This window comes from Bombyx mandarina, chromosome 11 (assembly GCF_030267445.1).
Source record: "Bombyx mandarina strain Sakado chromosome 11, ASM3026744v2".
In the NCBI taxonomy this organism is placed as follows: domain Eukaryota; kingdom Metazoa; phylum Arthropoda; class Insecta; order Lepidoptera; family Bombycidae; genus Bombyx; species Bombyx mandarina.
In genome coordinates this window covers 1,275,726-1,299,439 of record NC_143218.1, presented here as the reverse complement: position 1 = coordinate 1,299,439, position 23,714 = coordinate 1,275,726, and the positions used below count along the sequence as shown (strand labels likewise).

The 23,714-nt window shown below is 47.5% G+C and overlaps 2 protein-coding genes across 3 annotated transcripts in view; one reads left to right on the top strand and one right to left on the bottom strand.

Annotated features, from left to right (window-relative positions):
• Positions 1–4,368: 4,368 nt before the first annotated feature.
• Positions 4,369–6,697, bottom strand: LOC149501884 (uncharacterized). Its single transcript, XM_089731460.1, has 3 exons — positions 5,416–6,697; positions 4,748–5,223; positions 4,369–4,378 (listed from the first exon to the last, which is right to left on the bottom strand). Exons 1-3 carry the CDS (start codon positions 6,430–6,432, stop codon positions 4,369–4,371), a joined length of 1,503 nt encoding a protein of 500 aa, XP_089587586.1. The 5' UTR covers positions 6,433–6,697.
• A 2,247-nt stretch (positions 6,698–8,944) lies between these two features.
• The window catches only part of LOC114251670 (monocarboxylate transporter 9), a 55,379-nt gene continuing 40,609 nt past the window's right edge, over positions 8,945–23,714 (top strand). For both annotated transcript variants that reach the window (XM_089731228.1, XM_089731229.1), the window contains exon 1: positions 8,945–9,200. The gene's annotated coding sequence lies outside the window, so the exon portion shown is untranslated. The remainder of the gene's footprint in view (positions 9,201–23,714) is intronic.

Sequence of the window (23,714 nt, the reverse complement as noted above, 5' to 3'; positions counted from 1 at the left end):
GTACTTCGATAAGGCTATGCGTCATGATAATCGCCTTATCGTTGCCGCCGCTGACTACTCCCCGAATCCGGATCACGCAGGAGCCAGTCACCGTCGACGCCCTAGACACGTCCTTACGGATCCATCAGATCCAATAACCTTTGCACTAGACGCCTTCAGATCTAACACTAAGAGCAGGCTTAGGGACCCCGGTAACCGTACTCGTTGAACTCGACAAAGAGTTCGCCGTGCAACCTAACCCATGAATCAGCTCGCTGAGTTTCTCGCCGGATCTTCTCAGCGGGTCGCGATTCCGATCCGGTAGTAGATTCATTCGCGAAGCAGCTGCTCTTTAGCTGTTAGGTCTCCTTCGGAGGCGCTCGGGTAGCTGTTAGCAAATCCCACCCCTCCTGGCTGAGCCTTTGCTCGCCCACATGTCCTGGTGAAACTGGAAAGGCCTACGGGCCACCAGTAATTCTTCAATCATTTCGATCGTTCGTGAGAGAAGGTAGCCGTGGACATGGTTTGCGTGAGTCATTGTTTTAAGTCTCTGTAATGTGTCCTAATCATTGTTATTTTTTTTAAATGGTTTTTCTTCTGAATCCTAAATATATTGTCTATCACTTTTTGTCGCTTCCTAAACCTTTTTTTTTTTTTTTTTTTTTTTTTTCGGGTAGAGGGCCGAACCTCCTACGAGGTCCCCGCGCAAAAGGGGCGCGCGGGGTATGTGAGACTCAACGATCTGCATGGTGTTGTGAGCAGACCGCGGGCCCAAGGATTTTAGGACCCACCCACTAAACGACTCCCCTGCACTCTTACACCCGACGTCCGATCCCCTCCGAGGTCAGAACCCGGATGAGGTAGGGGGGCTACCGCGGTCAACACTACAACCAGACGGCGCGGCTCACCCCAAGGACGCCCAGCCGACGGAGCCTTCGAGGCGAATCGAAGGCTCTGAAACGTCGGCCGTCTCGGTACGGCAGCCCGTCGGGCCGCCCAGACGGTGCCGCTGGTGTCCCGGAATACCCCGCTGGACCAGAACCAGCCTGCCGGGTCGGGACGCGATACACCGTCGACCGGTCGCTCTATTCACTCCACGGCAGCGCGCTAGAGTGCTGGTAGCGCGCCGCGCGGCCTCACCCCCTCAGGTCGCCCCTTGACCTTCACCGGGGGGAGGCCGCCACCTACAGGGGCCGGGACGTGCGGGCGTATTCCCGCCTCCGGCCCCCGGCTCGACGGCGACGGATCGGTGCGGAAAGGGAAGAGCTCTCCCTCTCTCGCTCCGCCGCCTCCTTCTGCGAGATGGTGGACTCGCAGAAGTCGAGCATCGCCTTCCAGGACGCGTCGCTGCCGAGCATCGTAGCCACGACGCGCGGCAGCGAGAGGTCCTCACCTATGACCGCGACGAGGGCGGCGCGTTGCTCGTCGAATCCAGAGCAACGCGCCAATGTATGTTCCGCTGTGTCTTCCTCGTCGCGGTCCGCGCAGTGGTGGCACTGCGCCGTCGGTTCCCTTCCGGCTATCTTAAAGAGGTACCGGCCAAAACACCCATGGCCGGTCAACATCTGCGTCAGCCGGAAGGTGAGGCATCCGCGGTCGCGGCCCACCCAGTCCGCGAGGACCGGACGGACCGCCTCGACGGTACGGAGGCCGGCCGACGGGTCCGCCAAGCGGCGAGACCACGCCTCCAGCACGGACCGCCGAGATTGGAGCCTCCGCGCTCGAACTACTCCTTCGCCGGGACGCCCTTCCCCCCTAGAGCGGAGGTCGCTACGCCACCGGTAATCGGCAGCGAGCGCCTCCGCCTCCAGGTCCCAGGGTGGCGCCCCGGCGAGCAAGCACGCCGCCTCGAAGGAGACGGTGCGGTATCCTCGGATCGCCCTGACCGCGATCGCGCGCTGCGGACGTCGCAGCGCGGCGACGTTCTGGCGGGTCAGGGCGTGGCACCATACGGGCGCGCCGTATAGTGCCATCGACCGCACCACCCCCATGTAGAGGCGGCGCGCCACCTGATCGGGACCCCCGACGTTTGGAAGGAGCCGGCTCAAAGAGCCGGCCGTTGCCATCAGCCGAGGGCCCAACTTCTCAAAGTGAGCGCGGAAGTTCCACCGACCGTCCAGTTCGAGGCCGCGGTACCGAAGACCGGTCACCCCGACCCCGACGCGGACGCCTCCGATCACGAGGTGGGCACCCACAGGCGGCGTTCGTCCCGGCCCGTGAAAGAGCAGGGCCTGGGTTTTGTCGAGCGCCACCTCGAGCCCCAACCGTCGGATCCTAGTGACGACGTGTGCCACGCCTGCGCACGCCAGACGGGCAGACTCCCGGTAGTCCCTCCCCGGAGCCACGACCAACGTGTCGTCGGCGTAACAGATTACGCTCAGCCCGGGGAGGGGTCCCCGAATGACGCCCCGCAGGACCCAGTCGTAGCCGATGTTCCACAGCAGGGGGGGACGGACCCCTGCGGAACACCGCGCTCGACGGGGAAGCGGTACATCGCCCCACCGTGTCCGATGCACTGGATCGACCTGCCCTCGAGATAGGAGCCGATCAGTCGGCGGAGGTATGCGAGGACGCCGTGATACTCCAGCGCCCCCGCGATCACCGACCAGGGCAGGGTGTTGAAGGCATTCCTTACATCTAAGGATAACGCCATCGCCACCCCGCCCCGGGATACGGCTTCATCGGAGAGGGCCCGCACGCGCAGAATTGCGTCGATAGTCGAGCGGCCCTCTCTGAAGCCGTATTGCTCCGCCGAAAGATCGGGACCCGTCTCGGTCAGGTGCCGGACGATGCGGGCCGCGACGATTCTCTCGAGCATCTTGCCCGCTTCGTCCAGCAACACGATGGGGCGATAGCCTGCGGGTGAGTCCGCGGGGCGCCCGTCCTTCCGCAGAAGGACCAGTCTGCCCGTCTTCCATTTCGACGGGAACCGTCCCGACTCGAGGCACGCTTCGAAAAGCCCCCCGAGCCGGTCCCCTAGGGCCTCGAAGGCCAAGCTCCAGACCCGGCCGTGAACGCCGTCAGGGCCGGGGGCCGCGTCCTTCGCTCTCATTCTGGACACGGCCGCATGGATCTCCGCCCCCGTGATAGGGGGAGGGGGCTCCTCGGCAGCGGGAACGCTGGGGCGACGCGGAGGCGTGCCCCACGTGGCGTCCATCTGGGGGGGCTCAAAGTCCCCCCCCGCTGCCGGCGGGAACAGTGCCGCAACAATTTCCCGCAGCTGCCGAGGCTGGAGCCGCTCGGTCACCGGGAGCGCCCACGGTTGCAGTTTCCTGCGAACCATCTTGTATGGGCGCCCCCAGGGATCTTCGTCGAGCGACTCCAGGAGAGTCTTCATGCTCTGCTTCTTGGCCTCGCCGATGGCCAGCTGCAGCGCCGTCTGCTTTTGACGACAGTCAGCGTGCAGCTGGGCCGCCGTCTCCGCGAACGCAGCGTCGCGACGACGGCGGCGGCGGTGGCGTGCGCTCCGGCGGCGCGCCCTCACGCACTCCTCGCGGAGTCTTGCGATCTCGGGCGACCACCAGAACGCACCCCCACGTGGTGCTCGGGGGCCGACCCGGGGCATAGCGGCATCGCAAATGTTTGCCATGGTGCCCCGGAACCAGTCGACCTCCGCATCCACGTCCGCGAGCCGCGCGGGTTTTGGCGCCCACGCAGCAACAGCGGCCGCCTCCATCAGCAACTCCTTGTTCATCCGTTTCAAGGCGCACCTGGGGAACGAACGGGGCGCACCTTGCGGGAGCTCCTCCTCGCCGCGGGCGCCCGCGGCTGACGACGACAAGGAGGAGGCGGAGAGCTCGAATCGGACGTATCTGTGGTCCGAGAGCGTCTCCGCCCCCTCGAGTACGCGCCAGCCGCGGGTGCGGCGCACGGCGGACGGGGACGCGAACGTCACGTCCACGTGAGATTCCCCGTTCCACCGCACGCAAGTCGCGACCGTACCTCTGTTTAGAAGACAGAGGCCGGTCGCGATCGCCCACTCCGAAAGAGCCTCGCCTCGCGAATCCGTACGGGGGGAGCCCCAAGCCGTACACTTGGCATTGAGGTCCCCCGCGACGATGACAGGGCGGGACCCGAAGCGGTGCAAGAGCACCTCGAGCCCGCCCAGAAACCGCTCGAACTCGGCGAGGCTCCTGTTCGGAGAAAAGTACGCCCCGATCACGACGGTCCCGTCGATCCTAGCCGCGACGTACCCGGGTCCCCTGGCCACCATATCCAAGGGGGGTAACGCCGCGGACTGTCGTAATATAATGGCCACGGAGCCGTCGACGTCCCCTATCCAGCAGTCCTGGTCGGTGGGGACGAAATACGGCTCCGCGGCGACAGCGACGTCGATTGACCACTCCGCCATGGTGTGGACGAGGAGATCCTGTGCCCTGGCGGAGTGGTTCAAATTGCACTGGAGGAAGCGGTGGACGCAACCCATTACGGGGCTACGTCCATCGCTCCCTCGTCTGTCCCGCCCTGCGGCTCGTCTGGTGCCGCGGCGGGAACTGACTCGCCGGCTGCCCTTATTGCAGCCGGCCTCTCCTTCTTTTTATTTTTCTTGCCGCCCCTCCTCGTTTTGGTAGAGGAGGGGGCGGACTTACACGCCGGGCCCCCGGCCCGGTGGTCGGCCTTCCTTTTGGCCGCGTCGCACAAGACGCAGTGCGGCGCGGCTGTGGTGCAGGAGGCTGCCTTGTGCCCCGGTTGGCCGCAGCGGAAACACAAGCCGCTGCGGTCCACGGTCGAGGGGCACTTGGCGAGGCCGTGGCCGGTGCCGAAGCACCGAAGACAGCGCCACGGCCTGGCATCCTGCAGCTGCACGTGGGCCACTACCCAGCCCACGCGCAGCCTTCCTGGGCTGTCGGAAGGCCGACCCTGTGGAGGGGTGGCCAGGAGATTCGCCGTTGCGATGGGGCAACGCGCCCACGCCGTCCGGGTACCAGAGTAGGTTGCCCGGAGCTCCCCGACTTTGACGTCAGCGAGGGCGCAGTTGCCCTGCGACGCGATGGCCGAGGCGACCTCCTCCTTTGTGGCGCACTCGTCGAGGCCCGTGATTTTTACTTCTCCCATCTTCACGGGCCGCGCGATGCGCACCACCTCGGGGTCCGGCAGGATCTCCCTCAGCCGGGCTGCCAATTTTTCGGCCGCGGCGTTTGTGTTGGGGCCGGGGCACTCTATAAGACGAGCCCCGTTGGCCGTCTGCCGGACCTTGATGCCCCCCTCCACGCCGAGGGCGTCCACATTCACGCCGCCGCGCGCCTGGGTCATCACCTCGTGGTAGGTGATGCCCCGTCCTTTAGCGGCCGGCAGCAGCTCCACGACTACTGCAGCCGACCGCGGGGCGCGCGGCCTCCTTCGTCCAGGTCGGCCCCTCGGCTCCGCTCGACCCTCTTGGCGGGGAGCGGTGGCCGCAGGGGCGGGCTTGGGGCGCGGCGCGGCAGGCGCCGCTACCTTTTTGGGCCCTCGCCGCACCACCGTCGTCCAGGCCTCATTCATGTTGGCCGGGGCGGGGGGCAGTGGGCGGAGCTGGGGGGTCGGGGCCGGTTTGGCGGCATTGGTCCTCTCCTTCCTTTTTTCTCTGCTCCTGCCAGGCCCCATCTTCGCAGGCTGGGACGGGGCAGGAGTAGACGCCGATTTCTTTGGGGGGGCGGATCTTGTTGCCCCCGTAGCTGCAGACGTAGACGCTCCGGTTGTAGGAGTCCCAGCCGGAACAGCGGCAGAAGTGGCCGACCGTGTCTCGGGTGCCACAGCTTTCTTCGGTCCCGCGTATGTTTTAATAGTAGCCGCTCCTTTGGTCTTTCGAGGTGCCGGCACAGGGGCACCATCTTTCGCCTCGTGAGCGAGGGGCGGTCTTGCGCGCTCAACGGTCGAGCTCCTTGTCTCCTGTATAAGGAGCTGCCGCCTCAGCTCCTCGACCTCAGTGAGGCCTTCCGCTTCGGGCGGAGAAGGGACAGGGGCCGAGCTGCGTTGCCGCTCGATGAGATCGGCAACCATTGTTCGCAGCTCGGCCATGTCGACGCGGAGCTGACCGTTCTCCGCCCGAAGATGGCCATTCTCTTCTGACACTTGCTCGAGGCGGGCGTGCATCAGATCCAGCTCCTTGCGTTGGTCCATTGTTTCTTCATTTGTTGTGCGGCTTACTATCTTTTCCATGCGCTCTGCCAAGGTGGCGGCTGCCGACTTCATGGCACGCACGTAGTCGCCCTTTAATCCCTTGGCCGATTTTGTAGCTATGGTGGCGACCATGTCCTTCACTATTTCGAATGCTCGGAGGTGGTCATAGGGACCCACCTCCGTTAGGGAGCGCTCCAGGCGCTCGACCTCTCCTATTTTAATTTTTCCTCTTGCCTCACGGCAGGCGGCCCTGGAATGCGCCGAGGAGGCAGCAGCCAGTCCGCGAGGAAGACTATCTTCACAATCAGTGGCGGGCGGCGCCGCAGCAGCCGCCGGCCCTTCCGCCAACGCCATGTATTTGGCGCTGGCAGGCTCACCCTCCGAGGAGTCGGACGGAGCGGAGGACGCCGGCTGACGAGCCGACTTCCGCTTCCGCCGAGTCCGCTGCCGAACACAATCAGCAAACAGAGCTGGCGTCTCCCGCCCACTAGATGCGTCGCCCCTTGCGGAGCTCCGCGCCGAGTACAGCGAGATCAAGCTCTCACAGCGCTCGAGGCGCACGGTGGGGACTCTGTCCCTTACGCGACCCGTGCTGTCGCCCCCTACATCTTGGCATTGTTTGCCCCCCCCAGAAACGGTGGGGCACCGTGCGGCCGATCGCTCGACCGCACGGAGGGATTCTCCCCCCGCAGAGCGGGAGGTACCCTCCTGGGGTAATAAATCTTTAACAAGTGCCATTTTCATTATTCCTTTTTGATTAACCAGGGGTCGGTCCCCTGGGGTCTGGTTGGTACCCTCGGGACTGGACTCCCTCCAGCCATTCATCCCATCGCCGGGCACCAGAGCTTAGGATTGGGGCATTTTTTAAAGAGGTTTACGTCCTCGCAGCCCCGTGCCTCGCGGCAGCGGCCCCCGTCCCCCACGCGGTGAGGATTACGGGTTGGCCGGCGGCCCGCCGAGTGCAACAAGCAACACGGCAGACCACCGCCCGACGCTCAAAAGAGCAACAACGACGAAGCCACGCCGGTATACCGGTACCCCCCTCTGGAGGGCGTGCCCCTGTAGCCGAAGCCGGGGACATGGCGACCAGCGGCCGGAAGATGCGTAAGCAACGCCGGCTCACTTCTCCATCGAAGGGCAGGCCAAAAGTGGCCCACCACCACCCATGGGTTACGTCCGAAACAGGTCGGACGTGACCCGAAAAAAAAAAACAAAAAAGGGGGAAGAAAGGGGACAAGAGAGGGAGCCCGAGCGTCTCCAGGAGGAGCACCCTTCAGCGAGTGAAGGGCGTGGAGAGCCCGCAACTCCCCCTGCTGGTTTTGGTCCGCGTCATCCGATCTCTTTCGTTGCAAAGCCTAACTAGGCTACCCTACTCCTACACCTAGCCTACCTACCTAACACCTAGAAATCCTTGCAACGAAAAAGACCGGACGATACCCCTGGGAGTGGGACTGTTCCCAGAGGATCCCGTTATCCGCCACCTACGGACGCGCCCGGTGGAAGTCCAGCAAAACTCCCCCACAGACGGAGCCCCCGGCCACGCAGAGTGCGCGCCGGGGGGCCCGCCCAGGTCCCTCGGGGTCGCTTCCTAAACCTATCTTATCTTTCTTTTATATTTATTATCTCTTATATTAATCTTATTTTTAGGACTTTTAATTACTATTGCCATTCTTATTATGTTTTAAAGTTACCAGGCATTGAAGCAGCTGCCTTTGAGCTGTTAGCTGTTACCTTTGAGGGGCAGTTGTTAGCAAAGTTTGCGGAGCTCTTGGTTGAAACCTCGATCTCGCCCACCCGTCCTGATGAAGATGGAAAGGAACGAGGATGGTGACCAGTAACTTCATCATCCCAAAAAATGGACACATATCAATGCTCCCAACTTTTTTTTAGTCATAATCATTTTACAGACTCTACTTTTTTTGGTTTTGTGTAACCATATCATAATATTAAACGAGACTCGTAATGTGCCTTATGTAAGGTTTATGATTATTTATATTAATATTATTATATAAAGTCCTGTATACCTATCTTAAGAATTATTATTAAATATGAGGTTTGTATTGCAAAACATTTAAATATTATTGTTTATTAGTTGCTCAATATTAATTGACTGCTTTTAAAGTCACGTGACTAAGCCACGTGACCGGTCAAGAGGGGATAGCCGGCTGAGACATATTTAAAAGAGAATGCAGGCGGTCAGAAGGGTGGCCACTTCGATAAAGCGGCACGACACGAGAACCCTCTCATCGTGGCCGCCGCGCCAGTAACTACATTCCCGATCCTGCGGAAAGAATGGAAAACAGTCGACGTCGCCCCAAACACGTCATTTCGGATCCTCCCGATCCACTAACGGTGCTTTTAGGTACCTCAAGCACCGGTCACCGCACAGCACAGCCCTTCGTCGCAAGCGACGGGTTCGACGAGTAAATTAACCCTCAGACACAGCCCACGGAGTTTCTCGCCGGATCTTGTCAGTGGGTCGCGTTTCCCATCCGGTGGTAGATTCTGCGAAGCACGGCTCTTGCTAGGGCTCGTGTTAGCAACGTCGTCAGGTTTGAGCCCCGTGAGCTCACCTACTAGTTAAGGTTCCGCTGAAATAGCCTCTCAAGGCTATCAGCTTAGGTAGGAAAAAAAAAAAAAAAAAAACAGAAGGGAGTAGTTGAATAAGACGCATCAATGTAAAATTGGTAGATTAAATCAGAGTGTAAATAAAGTTAGTCTGTTTAATTTATATGTCTGACACCCAAAACTTAGTACGGATATTAGCAGTGATTAAAAGTGATGAAAAATTTAGCATCGAGCTCGGAGAGGAGGGAATCCGTTAACCGTCCGACAACTCTATGTTTTGTTTGACGTTTCTCAGCTGTCATTCATTTAGCTCATTTCATTAAGTTCAACAAAATATCATTCTTATCAATCACATGTGTACAAAATAGGGGCGAGCATTGACGTGTTTCTAATGTAACAAACATAAAATATTTAAGCAAATCAAATATTTATTTGACGTGTTATTTAATTTAAAATTTTAAAAAACGCCGTGACGTAAGAAAGTGACCGATGAAGTGTTTTTGTGTACGTAATAATTTTTGTTGAAATTTGACGTCAATCGCTCTTCAAAATAGGTAAGTTTTATTTATATTGCAAACAAAGTGCTCGTCTCAAAATTACTAAGAAATCACGTAGCTTATTTTAAAACGGTAACGCGACTTCATTTACGGAAAATATTCAAAATGAAACGTTAGGAACATTTGTTCGAATGATTTCATGTTTCAAACTTTCTGGCCGTGGTATGCCATTTCTGTCTAACGCGACGGCTAGCTCGAAATACACGGAATCAAGTTTATGTTATAACCTTTGAAACGGCACAGTTTTTCAGTTACACTATGTAGTTTTAGTTGATTTTAAACATTTTCGCGGAAAAGTACTAACTGGGACCTTGGAAATGGATATTTTAAGACTTCCCACAAAGCTCCCGGTCCTGTATTTACAATTGAAATCTACACAAAAAAACTATAGAACGCTTTAACAACTAACAAAGAATTTTCCTTTGTCTGAACAAAAATTTATTGGTTTATCCAATGATAAACTAACTTAAGCTATTTTAAAAAATATCTCTTACAGTTCTTTGTTTCAAACAGACACCTCAAATAAATCATATTAAGCATGTAAATTTAACTGTAAATTAATCCATCAAAAGATATAATTGTGTGTAATCAATTGTGGTGTATTATAGAATCCACTTAGCATGGTACCACCATCCAGGAGTACTGAGTGTACAAATTACAATTGGCAATTTACACATGACAAAGTATGATATATTCACTTGGTTATCATTCAATTAGCAACATAATGTTGCTTTAGCTGAGAACAATGGTAATTGCAACATGACTCTACATAAGTAAATGTCACTGTGTATGTGTATGTATCTTCCCTATAAACTCTGAAATGGCTACACCGATTTTGATGAAATTCTTAGGAAATCTTTAGATTGGCACAGTAGATGATCCCGTGCAATTTGGTAGCGATCGGATTATAGTAAAACCAATGATTGCCCAGTAAAGAGACCCGAAGTGACTATAATAAATAATAATGACACAATAACGTTATCTTGCACGTGAAACGGTGAATCATTTCAGTTTCTATATACTGCACACTTCACTAGCTGTATTCAGATATGTATAAATGGGTAATCCAATAAGGTTGATGACTGTATGAAAACAAGACACTATCTTGTGTATTGCAAATGTTTTCTAGTCGTAAGAGTTGGAAAATTTCTGTACGATTCATATTTTAATCTCGTCTTTTTGTTTATTGTTTACGATGGCTGCACCAGGTGTTAAATAGGGACTTCAGCCTATACATATTGGCAATCTTAATAGCGCCATCCACCTAGAGACATGAGTTTTAGGTGCTTGAGGCACCTAAAAGCACCGTTAGTGGATTGAGATACTAATGAATGGTTATAGAGCTGCCACTAGTAATTTCTTAAATAGTTTATGTTGTCATGTCAATATATAAGAAGAATTTTTTAATAGACCATGTGACCAGAACTGTGGCTCTTTTTGGAATATTTGATGGAGCTAACATATTACGATGTTCGATACATTTATTAAAATGAAATCATTTAATACAAAAAGATGTGTGGTGTCGTGGGACACCGGATAAGAACGAAGTTCCTTATTATAAAAATATCGATTTTAAGTTCTATTCGAGGTATAAAGAAAATAATTATTCGGATATACATTTTTTATTATGATTTTTTTATTGATAAAAAAAAACTATACAAAGTTATCAACTTTATTTTATTCACAATAATTTATAAAAAAATATATAATAAAAATATGTTATTTTTTGTACGTTATTACAAAGTTAAGTCATACCCTGTGTGAATTACTAATAAAAATCTTACGTTACGGACGTTTTTTCCCGGTTAGGGTACCCCTTCGCATCGTCCCATAAGGAACTTCGTTCTAAAAACAAAAAAAAAGTATTCATTGATAAAACTAACTTTCATTTTAACAACTCTATTTAAAATAGCCAGTCACATGATTCTAATTTAATACACATGTATTTATTTTAATGCCATTCTTTTTGGATTTGTGAGATACAGACTTTACACATACAGGTAACTCTCATATAACCCGGTAGATAATAAGTTGGGGAAAAAATCGAGACTAGAAGCCAGTACAAATAGGAGAGTAATTTTTCTGAACGAAACATCTCAACTATGCCTGTATGTATTTTTTTACCTATTATATTATATATATAAAAAATAAGCAGTATAAATTCGGTTTTTATTTTTATTTATTTTTATTGCTTAGGTGGGTGGACGAGCTCACAGCCCACCTGGTGTTAAGTGGTTACTGGAGCTCATAGAAATCCACAACGTAAATGCGCCACCCACCTTGAGATATAAGTTCTAAGGGTCTCAGTATAGTTACAACGGCTGCCCCACCCTTCAAACCGAAACGCATTACTGCTTCACGGCAGAAAGGTGGTACCCATCCGCGCGGACTCGCAAGAGGTCCTACCACCAGTAATTACGCAAATTATAATTTTGCGGGTTTGATTTTTATTACACGACGTTATTCCTTCATCGTGGAAGTCAATTGTGAACCTTTGTCGAGTACGTATTTCATTAGAAAAATTGGTACACGCCTGCTGTTCACTTTTATCTCAATTGATTTAAATGGGAACATTTGTTATAATGATTTTAAATGATCGAAAAAACACATGCTCAAATGATTTCTTATAAACTATTTTATTTTACTAGAGGTCCCGTAGTAGTCGAAATTCGACTATAATTAATTGGAATTGTAAGTTTGTACACTTATGATTGTATTTTATACTTCTATAATCACAAATTTCGCCAAGACTACACTATAAAAAATATTAACAAAGACAAACAATATTTAATCTATTCTCAATTTGACAACAGACGTCAAGAACAAAAGTTTGACAATAAATAGTATGCATGCGTGTGTGCGTCAAATACATGGTATGTAGTGTGTGTAATGTTTTCTTTATTGATTTTATGTACCTCTTATGCATTATTTAAAAAAAATATTAGCATTGTGCACTTCTTCTCTATATTCTCTATAAGTGTGGAAAATTTCATATTCCTCCGTCCGCGCAATTTTTGTAAAAAGGGATACAAAGTTTTTTCTTGGTGTATTAATATATAGATTATCAAATACATAAGGAATAATTCCAGTAACGTCACTGATTTCTTTAAGTGTCTATAAATATGGTGTATCCATCCACTCAATCACTATGTGACAGATCGATTACTTTTCTTTTCATTCATTTAGACATCAAGGTTAGTCTGTCGTGTGTGAGTGAAAATTTATTCAACTCAAAGAGACAAACATATACATTAATAGAATTTAGAGTGCAAGAAAATGAGATAGAATACTTCTGAATTAATTCTACTGTTCGTGAATAGGAGATGTGTATTTTAATACAGTTCGAAGGACCATCTTGAGAATCTAAAAGTCTAAAGCTTAGTGAATAACTGATGTTGCTATGCTTATGCCGCGACAATCATTAATCTAGTTGAAAATTAAACATTGTCAATGACATTGACTAGAGATTTAAGACATTAATGGAATACGTTTTAATCTTTACAGCGGGCTAAGACTAATTAAAAAAAGATAAAGTAGTATTTAGAATTGTTGAGTGCTATCTAAATCCCACTGAATTGTTTCGAAACTTAATTAAAAAGATTACAAATTGTAGAACTCGATTGTGTTAGGGTTGTAACTCAGTTATTTTTTAATTTTTGATAAATAAAAAATAAATTTACACTTTAATTTTTAAGAAATTACATAATTAGTCAGTAAATTTAGATTAATGAATGGGTGATCTGGAAATCAATGTAAATCAAAACATTTTTCAAATCAGGTTAATCTAGAGGCGCGTTTAATTAGTTTATTTTTCAGAATGTGCGAATTTCCGTGATATCAGTTTCAGTGCGATTCAGTTTTACGTCCTACCGTCAAATTAGCGAATAATTTGGGTGGTAAGTAATTGAAATGATACCTACCACGAGAAGCTGGTGACTTTTACTGGTGGTAGGACCTTTTGTGAGTCCGCATGGGTAGGTACCACCGCCCCGCATATTTCTGCCGTGTGAAGAGTAATGCGTTTCGGTTTGAAGGGCGGGGCAGCCGTTGTAACTATACTGAGACCTTAGAACTATATCTCAAGGTGTGTGGCGCATTTACGTTGTAGATGTCTATGGACTCCAGTAACCACTTAACACCAGGTGGACTGTGAGCTCGTCCACACATCTAAGCAATAAAAAAAAAAAAAAAACTCGGATAAATAATCGTACTTATTCTTTATTAATGTGGAATCTTCTAAGGGAGTCGCTCAAATATTTACCATCTACCATACTCTGGACTGTGTGTAACCAAACTCCCAAAACATTGCCCCTCGAAAATGGCCGACTTTAGATTCTGCGAAGCATTGCTCTTATTAGAAATGGTGTTAGCAAATTCTCTCAGGTTGAGCCCGTGAGCTCACATATCAGTCTGGGCGTAGCTGGTATAGCCACCTAGGCTACCAGCAAATGTGCTGGATAGGATACATTCAGCGCCGCATCGACAGGTTTTGAGTGGCAACCGCGTGGTAGAAGACCTGGTCGTCCTGTACACACTTGGCGACGCACCGTGGAGAGCTAGATGAGGACTGCCGGCCTTACCTGGAGCGATGTTAAGGAGCAAGCACAAGACAGGCTCAAGTGGAGACAACTTGTGAGGGCCCTATGTACCAGCGGGGTACCCCAGGACCATAATCGCAATGAAACATCGGTTTCTTAATAGGCCCTTCTTTGCCTATATCGTGTCTATCTACATATCTATATAACACGAAATTTTTCAAACTAATTTTCATCGACTTTAAGAAGTCGGATTAACTTGGAAATTAGCACACGAATCAAGGACCGATGGCGTTACAATAATTTTATCATTTTGACCTGATATCACGCGACAAGGAAATTGTTTTTATTTTATAATATCGGCCTACTATCGAAGCTTGTTTTTAATGATTTATTTTATTGGATCCTTGATATATGTATAGGATTTGTGAAAAAAAAAATCAATTGCAGCAGGAAAGCTTTACTGCTTCGCCGCAGAAATAGGCAGGCAGGGTGGGGGTACCTACCCGTGCGTGCTCAGAATAAGCTTAGCCATTATTAATCCTCCTCGTTACGTTTCTATCCTCATTACTAAAGGACGTGACTCCGAACCGCTGCATCATATTCTCTCTTACGATTTCCCTCCATCTCCTGTGTGTGATCCTTGGCTTCGTGAATAATAATTGGCCAATGTTAATACTACCTGCAATTTTAACATCATTCTCCTGCCCTTCTCCCAGTCACCTGGGGTCGGCGCAACATGTTTTCTCTTTTCATACTCTTCTATTATATACCATTTCTTCGCTCAGTCCCCTCTTACACATATCATATTTCACGCAATCCATCCATTTCTTCTTAGGTCTACCTCTTCCTCTATATCTTTCCACATTCATAGTTAACACTCTCTTACCAACCTCATTCTCATTTCGTCTCATCACATGTCCATACCATCTCAAAGACGCACTTCTCAGCTTCTCTGTCACTGGTGCCACTTTCAGACTTGCTCTAACTACCCGCAATTTACCACAAAGGTTAATTATTGGGTATGAAGACAAAACTAAAAAGTTAAGCGATTTAGTGCCGTTTTATATTTGGAAACGTTGCGCTTTAGTTTAGTTCGACGGTATAGTAATATGTATGCATGTGTATTTTTTTCGGCACCCGTTCGAATTTCTGGCCTCGAGCCAGTTAGCGACGTAAAGATGAAAATCATGATTTTCCATTGAAATATTCGTACTGAAATAACTGATGATGTAGTTTTGTCGACTTCAACGAATACGAACGAGTTTCTCGCCGGTTCTTCTTAGCGGTTCGCGATTCCGACCCGGTGGTAGTTTTGGCGAAACTTCGCTCTTGCTAGGGCCGGTGTTAGCAAATTCTTTAAGGTTGAGCCCGTGACCTCACCTGCCCGTCTGCGCGTAGCGGGAATAGCCCTTTACCAGAGAGAAAAAAAACCAAAAAAAAAACCCATTAAATACAAAAAAGTACAATTGGCGATCTTATTATCGCTAAGAGCGATCGCTTCCAGAGAACCATCATTGAACAAGAATCATTTGAAAACAAATTACACGCGGTGCACTAATATTTATAAATAGGGAAAAAAAACCAAGGTAATATAAATAAGGAAGGTGTTCGCGATTACATAATTAAATATCTGTAATTGGCTTCTTACCGCTGCCTATTGTCATCATAGGGGTGAGCACAAATGACTATCAAAAAAGTATTCGTATCGCTAGCAAGAAAGAAAAAAAAGGTATAGGATTTAAACAGCGCCCCCTACCGTCCGTAAAAAGAATTAATTTCAGAAGCACGAATGAATTAACTTACTTTTGTTTCGCAATCGAATCGTCGCGTTCCTGAAACTCTAAACTTACACTCATAATCGAGATCACGCAAATCGTTTTGTGATACGGTAACGTAAATCTCGGAAGACTCGCTATCGAGTACTACCTTCTAATTATGATCCGTTTTCGTATCGAAGACTCGATACATTAACATAACGAATTCGATAGATTTTCGTGCTTGACGTATTGAACGTGAATATCGCTGCATATCATATCAATGCTGAATATCAGTATTGAATATAACTCGAAGTCTCAAAAGAGTTAGTCTAGAGCTGCGATTGGGCGGCACTACCTTTTTCTTCAGTCGAGCAGGGGACCGAACCTCATCCGGGGTGTCCGCGCCTAGGGGACACGCGAGGTATGTAGGACTTGACGGTCTGCCCATGTTGGGAGCAGACCGCGGGCCCTAGGATGCTTTTAGGGCCCTACCCTCGACGACTCCCGTCTCCCGAAACGACTCCCCCTTGTACTCCCTCACCCGACGTCCGCTCTCCGGGGTCAGCCCCCCGCCTGAGCGGGTATTCGTCCCTATGCAGTATGATAGGAGGAAATCCTACCTCAGATAAGGACAAGAAGAAGCTAGTTTGTCGGCGTTACGAACGCAGTTTTCTTATAGGCGGACCGCCGTAAAAGTAGAATTAATTATCTCGACCACTGATTCAATGACAAACAAGGAAAGAATGACCCTGACTTGTTTTTTTGTTTTTGTAAACAGTTAAAGGTCTTATGAGTGCATTTACATGTAGTTGCTAAGTAACGAAAGTGGGCGATATAACGTAAAATTAAATAAAAGTCGTTGGTTTTTTGTTTCTTCGACCTAATCGTTAATAGCCTATGGTGCTATTACAGCTACGCGCAGACGGGTTGGTAAGCTAACGAGGCTAAATCTGGGAGGACTCGCGAACTCTAGCCCTAGCAAGAGCAGAGCTTAGTCGAATCGAAAGGAGTTTAGCTGTAGATGGATGCGCCTTATTGGACCGCGATGGGATAATGCAAAGCCGCCATTACTGAGACAAATAAAAAAAGGTTGGTTGGATCCCCCGACTTCACTCTCGGTGCTTTTAAGTCTCTCAAGCACAGGTCACCACCCTCGTCGAACTTGTCGTCATCAAAGCTGTGTCTATGGACTGACACAGCTACATGAGTTTCTGGCCGGATCTGAATGAATCTATTTCTGAAATACTTTAAAAGACTGAAACGTACATTTTCAAAGAAATTAAGACAAAATTAGGCAATCCAGGTGTCTTAGTAACGGTAAATCGACATAATTACTTCAGTGCGCCGCATAGGCCACCAGTGACCTACATGGAAATCAAAGGGTTAGCGATAATTTGTATCGTTTCTCTACACAACTCCGTCTGAATGTCAGTTAATGACGCTGAATTTAATGTCAACCGCCCGAGTTCACGTATACGTGATAATGTCACGATAATGTCATGATAATATCATATTTGGGAACATATGCTAATTGATGAGGCAGTGTGGTCACGAAGAAAGAAACATTTGGACACTCTAAAAGTATGTTTCTCGTTTTACTGGTGGTAGGACCTGTTGTGAGTCCGCGCGGGTAGGTACCACCGCCCTGTCTATTTCTGCCGTGAAGCAGTAATGCGTTTCGGTTTGAAGGGTGGGGCAGCCGTTGTAACTATACTGAGACCTTACAACTTATATCTCGGGGTGGGTGGCGCATTTACGTTGTAGATGTGTATGGGCTCCAGTAACCACTTAACACCAGGTGGGCTGTGAGCTCGTCAACACATCTAAGCAATAAAAAAAAAAAAAATAAGTTTGTAAGAATGTCTGGATGTATTTCTGTTGCTCTTTTACGCAAAAACTACTGAATGGATTTTGATGGAACTTCAAAATAATATAGCTTACACATCATAATAACACACGGCTTAAAATTTATAAAGATATAGTGAGAATTACCCAAAATATAGCGACAATATGTAAGTGTCAAGTAAGTAGGTACACGTATATAAAGTAAAATGGAAATGATTATCTTAAATAGTCCTACAAAAAAAAGCCCGGGACAGCATATATCTTTTATGTGTAAGCCATTATTGTCAAAATAATGAATCATTAATACAATCATATAAATAAAAAAAAAACACGCGTGGCACTCGGGGACTGCCGCGGTAAAGCTATTGCATAGCATTTTTATCAACTTATTCAATTATAATTAGACAATAATAATTTAATATTAAAACAATAATAAAATAAGACCACGCTTTATTTATAAACATTAACAAAAGCAAAACATTAACTATCCTCTTCACACTCATAAGCTAAACCGCGCGAGAGAGAGATGGGCAGCATTTTAATGATGCGCATGCAGTGCGACGTCACGCCGCGCGCTTATTCACAAACACTACACAAGCGCATCGTGGGAATGTGTTGAACGCGAGCTACATGGTAGGCGAAGTGGGGGGTGTTAGGTTTTATTTTCATTACGGAATTTCTTGATTCGGTCGCCACGCTCAAAGCTCGCGATAAAAGCTATGCTATGCTAATAGCTTAAAAAACAACCAAATGCGCGATTTTATGAAAGATGAAGATAGAAAATTCAATAAGATCAATAGTAAATTACAGTTCCTGAAGCGAAGCGAGGGCGCGTCGCTAGTATATATATATATTTATTGCTTAGATGGGTGGACGAGCTCACGGCCTGCTTGATGAAGGTAAATGCAGCCACTAACCTTGAAACATGAGTTCGAGGTCTCAGTTATTATAGTAAAATATTTGCCCCCACCCAAAAAATTTTATTTTAATCGCCCTTATAGGTTTTTTTTTTTTTTGTCAGGAGGAAATCACCGGACTTCCGCCCTCCACTGGGGATGGAGGGCGGGGCATGTCGGAGTTGAACCGACTAAAACCTCCTGTCGCTCAACAACCAGCATCCAAACCTCGCATGAGACAGAACTCATGAAAAGGCAAAGGGGGGAAAGTGAAGCGTTTAGTGCGGAGCACATCTCTCCCATCACCCTCCCCCTCGGGACGCCGGACTGGCGGTCGTCGGCGCCACGACCACCAGTCCTCTCGGTCGGCAGGCTATCCGAAGCCCGCCTAGATGGCGCCGGTTAGAATGGTCTACCCTCGGAATACCCCGCTGGGTCAGAACCAGCGTGGGTTGAGGATAGCCGGCCTTCCATCACCCGGACGCTCTTGCATAAAACGCGTGCAGAGCAGCTTGCACGTCGTCTTCTTAGGTCCCCTTCGCCGGTCCCCAGGCCGACATGTGAGAGAGACCCGAAACACTTAGAGGGCCAGGGCTTGGGCGAAATCCGCCTCCCTGGCCCCCGCTCGACGGCGGCGGGCCTGCGCGTCTCGCACGCGCCCCGCCGCCTCCTTCTGCGAGATGGTGCACTCGCAGAAGTCGAGCATCGCCTTCCACGACTCGTCGTCACCGAGCATTAATACCACAACACTCGGCAACGACAAGTCGTTTCCTATTTTTGCGACAAGGACACGGCGCCACCCCTCCCATGCGGGGCAGGCGACGAGCGTGTGCTCCGCCGTGTCCAAGTCGCAACCACAATGGTGGCACTCTGCCGTCAGCTCGGCTCCGATCCGGTGCAGGAACTCACCGAAGCAACCATGCCCAGTGAGCACCTGCGTGAGCCGGAAAGTGAGGCGTCCTCTGTCACGATTCACCCAATTCACAAGAACCGGGCGAATCGCCTCGACGGTCCTACGGCCAGCCGAAGGATCGGCCAGCCGTCTGGACCATGACTCCAGCGCCCTTATAGGTAGACGATTCGCTCATAAACTTCATTAAAGCCAAACCCTTCAAACCGAAACGCATTACGGCTTCACGGCAGAAATAGACAGGGCTGTGGTACCTACCCGTGCGGGCTAACAAGACGTCCTACCACCAGTATATACGTATGTATATATTATTATGTATAAGTCAATGTTAAGTCAAGTAAATGTTATGTATAAGTAATGTCATGTATTTGCGGATCATATAAATAGTTAAAGCTTACTTATAATCCTTATAGTCGTTCGTCGAATACTGTGAAGTATTCGTATACCACGGAAATAATAAAAAGATAAGAAAGAAACGCGAGTTCAAATCGTAAATTTCTTTTTTGATTAGCGAGATTAGTTAAAGAGCTGATGGTAATTACGGCTTTGTTGCCTACCGATCAGGGACGGGGTGGGGGCAGGGAAGCGGGGAGATATGCCCCATTTCGACCCGTCTTGGATGAGCTCTGCCTCATATGAGGTTTACATACGGTATGCTCACAGGCTGGGGTTCAACATAGAAGTGTTGAACCCCAGCCAACCGCTCCCAAAGTATAGGAGCGAAGGTCCGGCGATTTCCTCCTAAGAGACCCAAGCAAAAAAATACTCAAACATTAGAAAAATTCCTGCCATCTAAACTAGACGCGGACCATAATCGCCCAAACATGAAGGATTAACCGCGGTCCAAAAAATCCAAACATTTTGAAGTGAAAACTTCTTTAGAATCGTTGGATTTCAAACCGGATGCAACGGAAAAAACGACAGGTAAGAGACACAAATACAAAAATGTGTAGGATGAAGCCAGCAAAGAATGAGACAGAAATATACATACTATTTAATACAGCCCCATCTGTGAGATTTTTTAATACTAACGTGTGTATGAAAGCTCTTGTAGTGAATTTTAATTTAGGATTATACGTGAAATTAAAATATCAATTCACAGAGGGCGCTACCTTACAATTATTTACTAATGACAAAATTTTACATATACTTAAGACGTTTAGGATAATTGTATTTTAATTTTGGAAGGTTTCACTTCTACCACGTGTGAATTGCACACATTTTTTTCTTCTTTTCTATTCAAATTACTTCCTTATGTTGGTAGCTTACATGAATTTACACGTGTAAAGTTAATAGTGAGTGCTTGTAAATAGATATGATTATGATTAAAATAGTAAGTATACGTACATGTATATTGCAATTCCCGCCAAGTTGTTGTCATAACAAAATACATACAAACACATCCGAGTGACGTATTTGTATAAACTAGAGGTCCAGCAGTAGTCGAAAATCGACTATAATCAATTGGAATTGTGTAATAAGTTGGTACACTATTATGATTCTATTTTATACTTCTATAATCACAAATTTCGCCAAGGCTACACTATAAAAAAATATTAATAAAGACAAACAATATTTAATCTATTCTCAATTTGACAACAGACGTCAAGAGCAAAAGTTTGACAATAAATAGTATGCATGCGTGTGTGCGTCAAATACATGGTATGTAGTGTGAGTAATGTTTTCTTTATTGATTTAATGTATCTTTTATGCATTATTTTAAAAAAATAGTAGCATTGTGCACTTCTTCTCTATATTCTGTATAAGTGTAGAAAATTTCATACTCCTCCGTCCGCGCAGTTTTGATAAAAAAGGATACAAAGTTTTTGCTTCACGTATTAATATATAGATATTCCGTCGCTAAGAATGAAAATCTAGAAAGAGATATTTTCAAAATGCCACGTATAATTAATTGACTTTATCAACGTTGACTGAATTCTTATCTTCTTCACAGTTTCTATGTTTCCATTACTTGTCTTTGTTCTGTTAATGTTAATATTAATTGAAATCGTCTTTTGGAGGTTGGTTCTTTTCTGTTTTCTCCGTCCCCGGGCTAAATTGCTAATACAATGATCGTAAAAGTTCATCTATACTTGTGTGTTCAATCTTCCTTTTTATGGCATCTAAATTAAATATAAATATTATAAATGTCAACCATTTATAGTATATGTTTATTAAAATGTAATATTTTTTCTTTCGTTTTCACGTGTCGTAGGTAACAATTAAAATTACTTTTGCCTAAAATCGCGTTTTCTGCTGTTATTCTTTTAGACATTTAGAATACTGCACGGTTTATCTGGTCGCCCCCTTCTAACGCCCCGTCGCGTATAATTAGTTTCCCTACCTATTCGCTAGGAGCTTAGGCGGCAATTCCAGCTACGGCCGGACGGGTAGGTGAGCTCACGGGCTCAACTTGAGAGAATTTGCTAACACTAACCCTAGCCAAAGCACTGCCTCGCAGAATTTACCACCGGATCGGACTCGTGACCCACTGAGAAGATCCGGCGAGACTCAGTGGGCTGTGTCTAGAAGAAGGTGTGTAGTCTTTTTTTTTATTGCTTAGATGGGTGGACGAGCTCACAGCCCACCTGGTGTTAAGTGGTTACTGGAACCCATAGACATCTACAACGTAAATGCGCCACTCACCTTGAGAAATAAGTTGTAAGGTCTCAGTATAGTTACAGCGGCTGCCCCACCCTTCAATCCGAAACGCATTACTGCTTCACGGCAGAAATAGGCAGGGCGGTGGTACGGGTAGGTAGTGGTACCCACCCGCGCGGACCCACAACAGGTCTTACCACCAGTAATTACGCAAATTATAATTTTGCGGGTTTCACTTTTATTACACGATGTTATTCCTTCACCGTGGAAGTCAATCGTAAACATTTGTTGAGTACGTATTTCATTAGAAAAATTGGTACCCGCCTGCGGGATTCGAACACCGGTGCATCGCTTCAACACGAATGCACCGGACGTCTTATCTTTTAGGCCACGACGACTTTAGTCGACATTAGTTCATTGTAATATCCGTGTATAATAGTTGTTAACACGTTAAACGCCATACCATACTACATTGTGTCCACACCATGCTTTCCCCTAAGACTGTACCTATGTATGGATAAAAAATCGTCCAAAAATCGTTTGAGGTGTTTTTTCGCAAATAGTGTCAGGAAATAACTCAAAAATAATTGGCTACATACGGAAAAGGTGACCACTCGTTATTGTCCCAGAGATGTCGAATGTCAGACACGGTTCCCTGGACCCGATTTATTAACGGTCACAGGGTGCCCGTCGCGGTCCCCTCTGCGTTGTTAAACACGATATCCAGTCTGGCGTTCGACGTGATAAATCTAATCTTTTCATTCTGTTATATAAACATTATTAATAACACAGCAATAAATCGTTTGTTTTAAAAAATCCGCTCTCGGCTTAGTGTTGCGTAACGACCCTGACCGAATGAGTCGTAATACCCGGTGCGTTCGCGTCGAATGGCGCGATTATACGGGGTTCATGTTGCCACGAATCGGGTTTCGGGATAGATAAATAAAACTAATCGCCCAAGTACTAATTATTAAAGCAATTAAGGGGGTAGATATTTTTTTAATTGCGTAGATGGGTGGGCGAGCTCATAGTCAGCCTGGTGTTGAGTAGTTACCAGAGCCCATAGACATTTACAACGTAAAAGCCGTATTATGGACCTCATGAACTTAGATTTTCATTTTCAACCTACCAGACCTTAATATAAGTACGAGTATATTCTTTGTGTTCGAAAAGAAATCTAGAAGACATGAAAAGTGTATTTTTTTAAATAAAGTAATTGAGGGTAGTTAGCCTAATGGTCCTAAATGCCGACGAATAAAATCTTAGTCGTTCGCTAACACGAAACCAGCAATGTATTCGAAACGTCAGTGAAATGCAAACAGGAGAAGAGGTCAATGTAATTCGTTAAAGTAATTCTCAATTATGTCTAAAGGAGGTATATGGAAAATCTTATTGGTCGCCTTAATAATATTCTGTCATAATTTTAGGCCATTACGATCTAGCCCGGTGTTTCCCAACGTGGGGCCCACGCCCTCAAGAGGGCAATCGCACTAAATTAATATAGAAAATCTGTATTAAAACATATTAACACAGATCTAGCCTCTCTCTGGTCGGGTACATTCACAAACCAACCCAGACAAGTAATATTGAATGTTGTAATAAAACGTGTATAGTATTTTATCAAGCTTCCCCGCAATGAACAAGTTGGTACCTAAAGACGACGATAAACTTTTGATGGGACACAATTTAATTGTTTATTATTACTGGACGTTGTTATTAAGAAACGAGCCATCTTCATTTATTCCTTTATTACGTTTTTAATCCCTAAGGCCTTCTCTTTTTTTTTTTTTTTTCCCTACCTATGCTGATAGTCTTGAGAGGCTATTTCAGCTTCTCCTTGACGTATAGGTGAGCTTACGGGGCTCAAACCGGAGTGTTGCTAACACTGGCCCTAGCAATAGCAGTGCTTTGCAGAATCTACCACCGGATCAGAAATGCGACCCACTGAGAGGATCCGGTGAGAA

What these genes read in the sequence shown, in the direction of transcription:
- LOC149501884 (XM_089731460.1), bottom strand. Translation starts at nt 6,432, where the DNA reads ATGGCGTTGGCGGAAGGGCCGGCGGCTGCTGCGGCGCCGCCCGCCACT. An exon ending in TGCGGCGAGGGCCCAAAAAG is followed by an intron (nt 5,224 to 5,415) that starts GTAGCGGCGCCT and finishes GTGATGACCCAG; the next exon opens with GCGCGCGGCGGCGTGAATGT.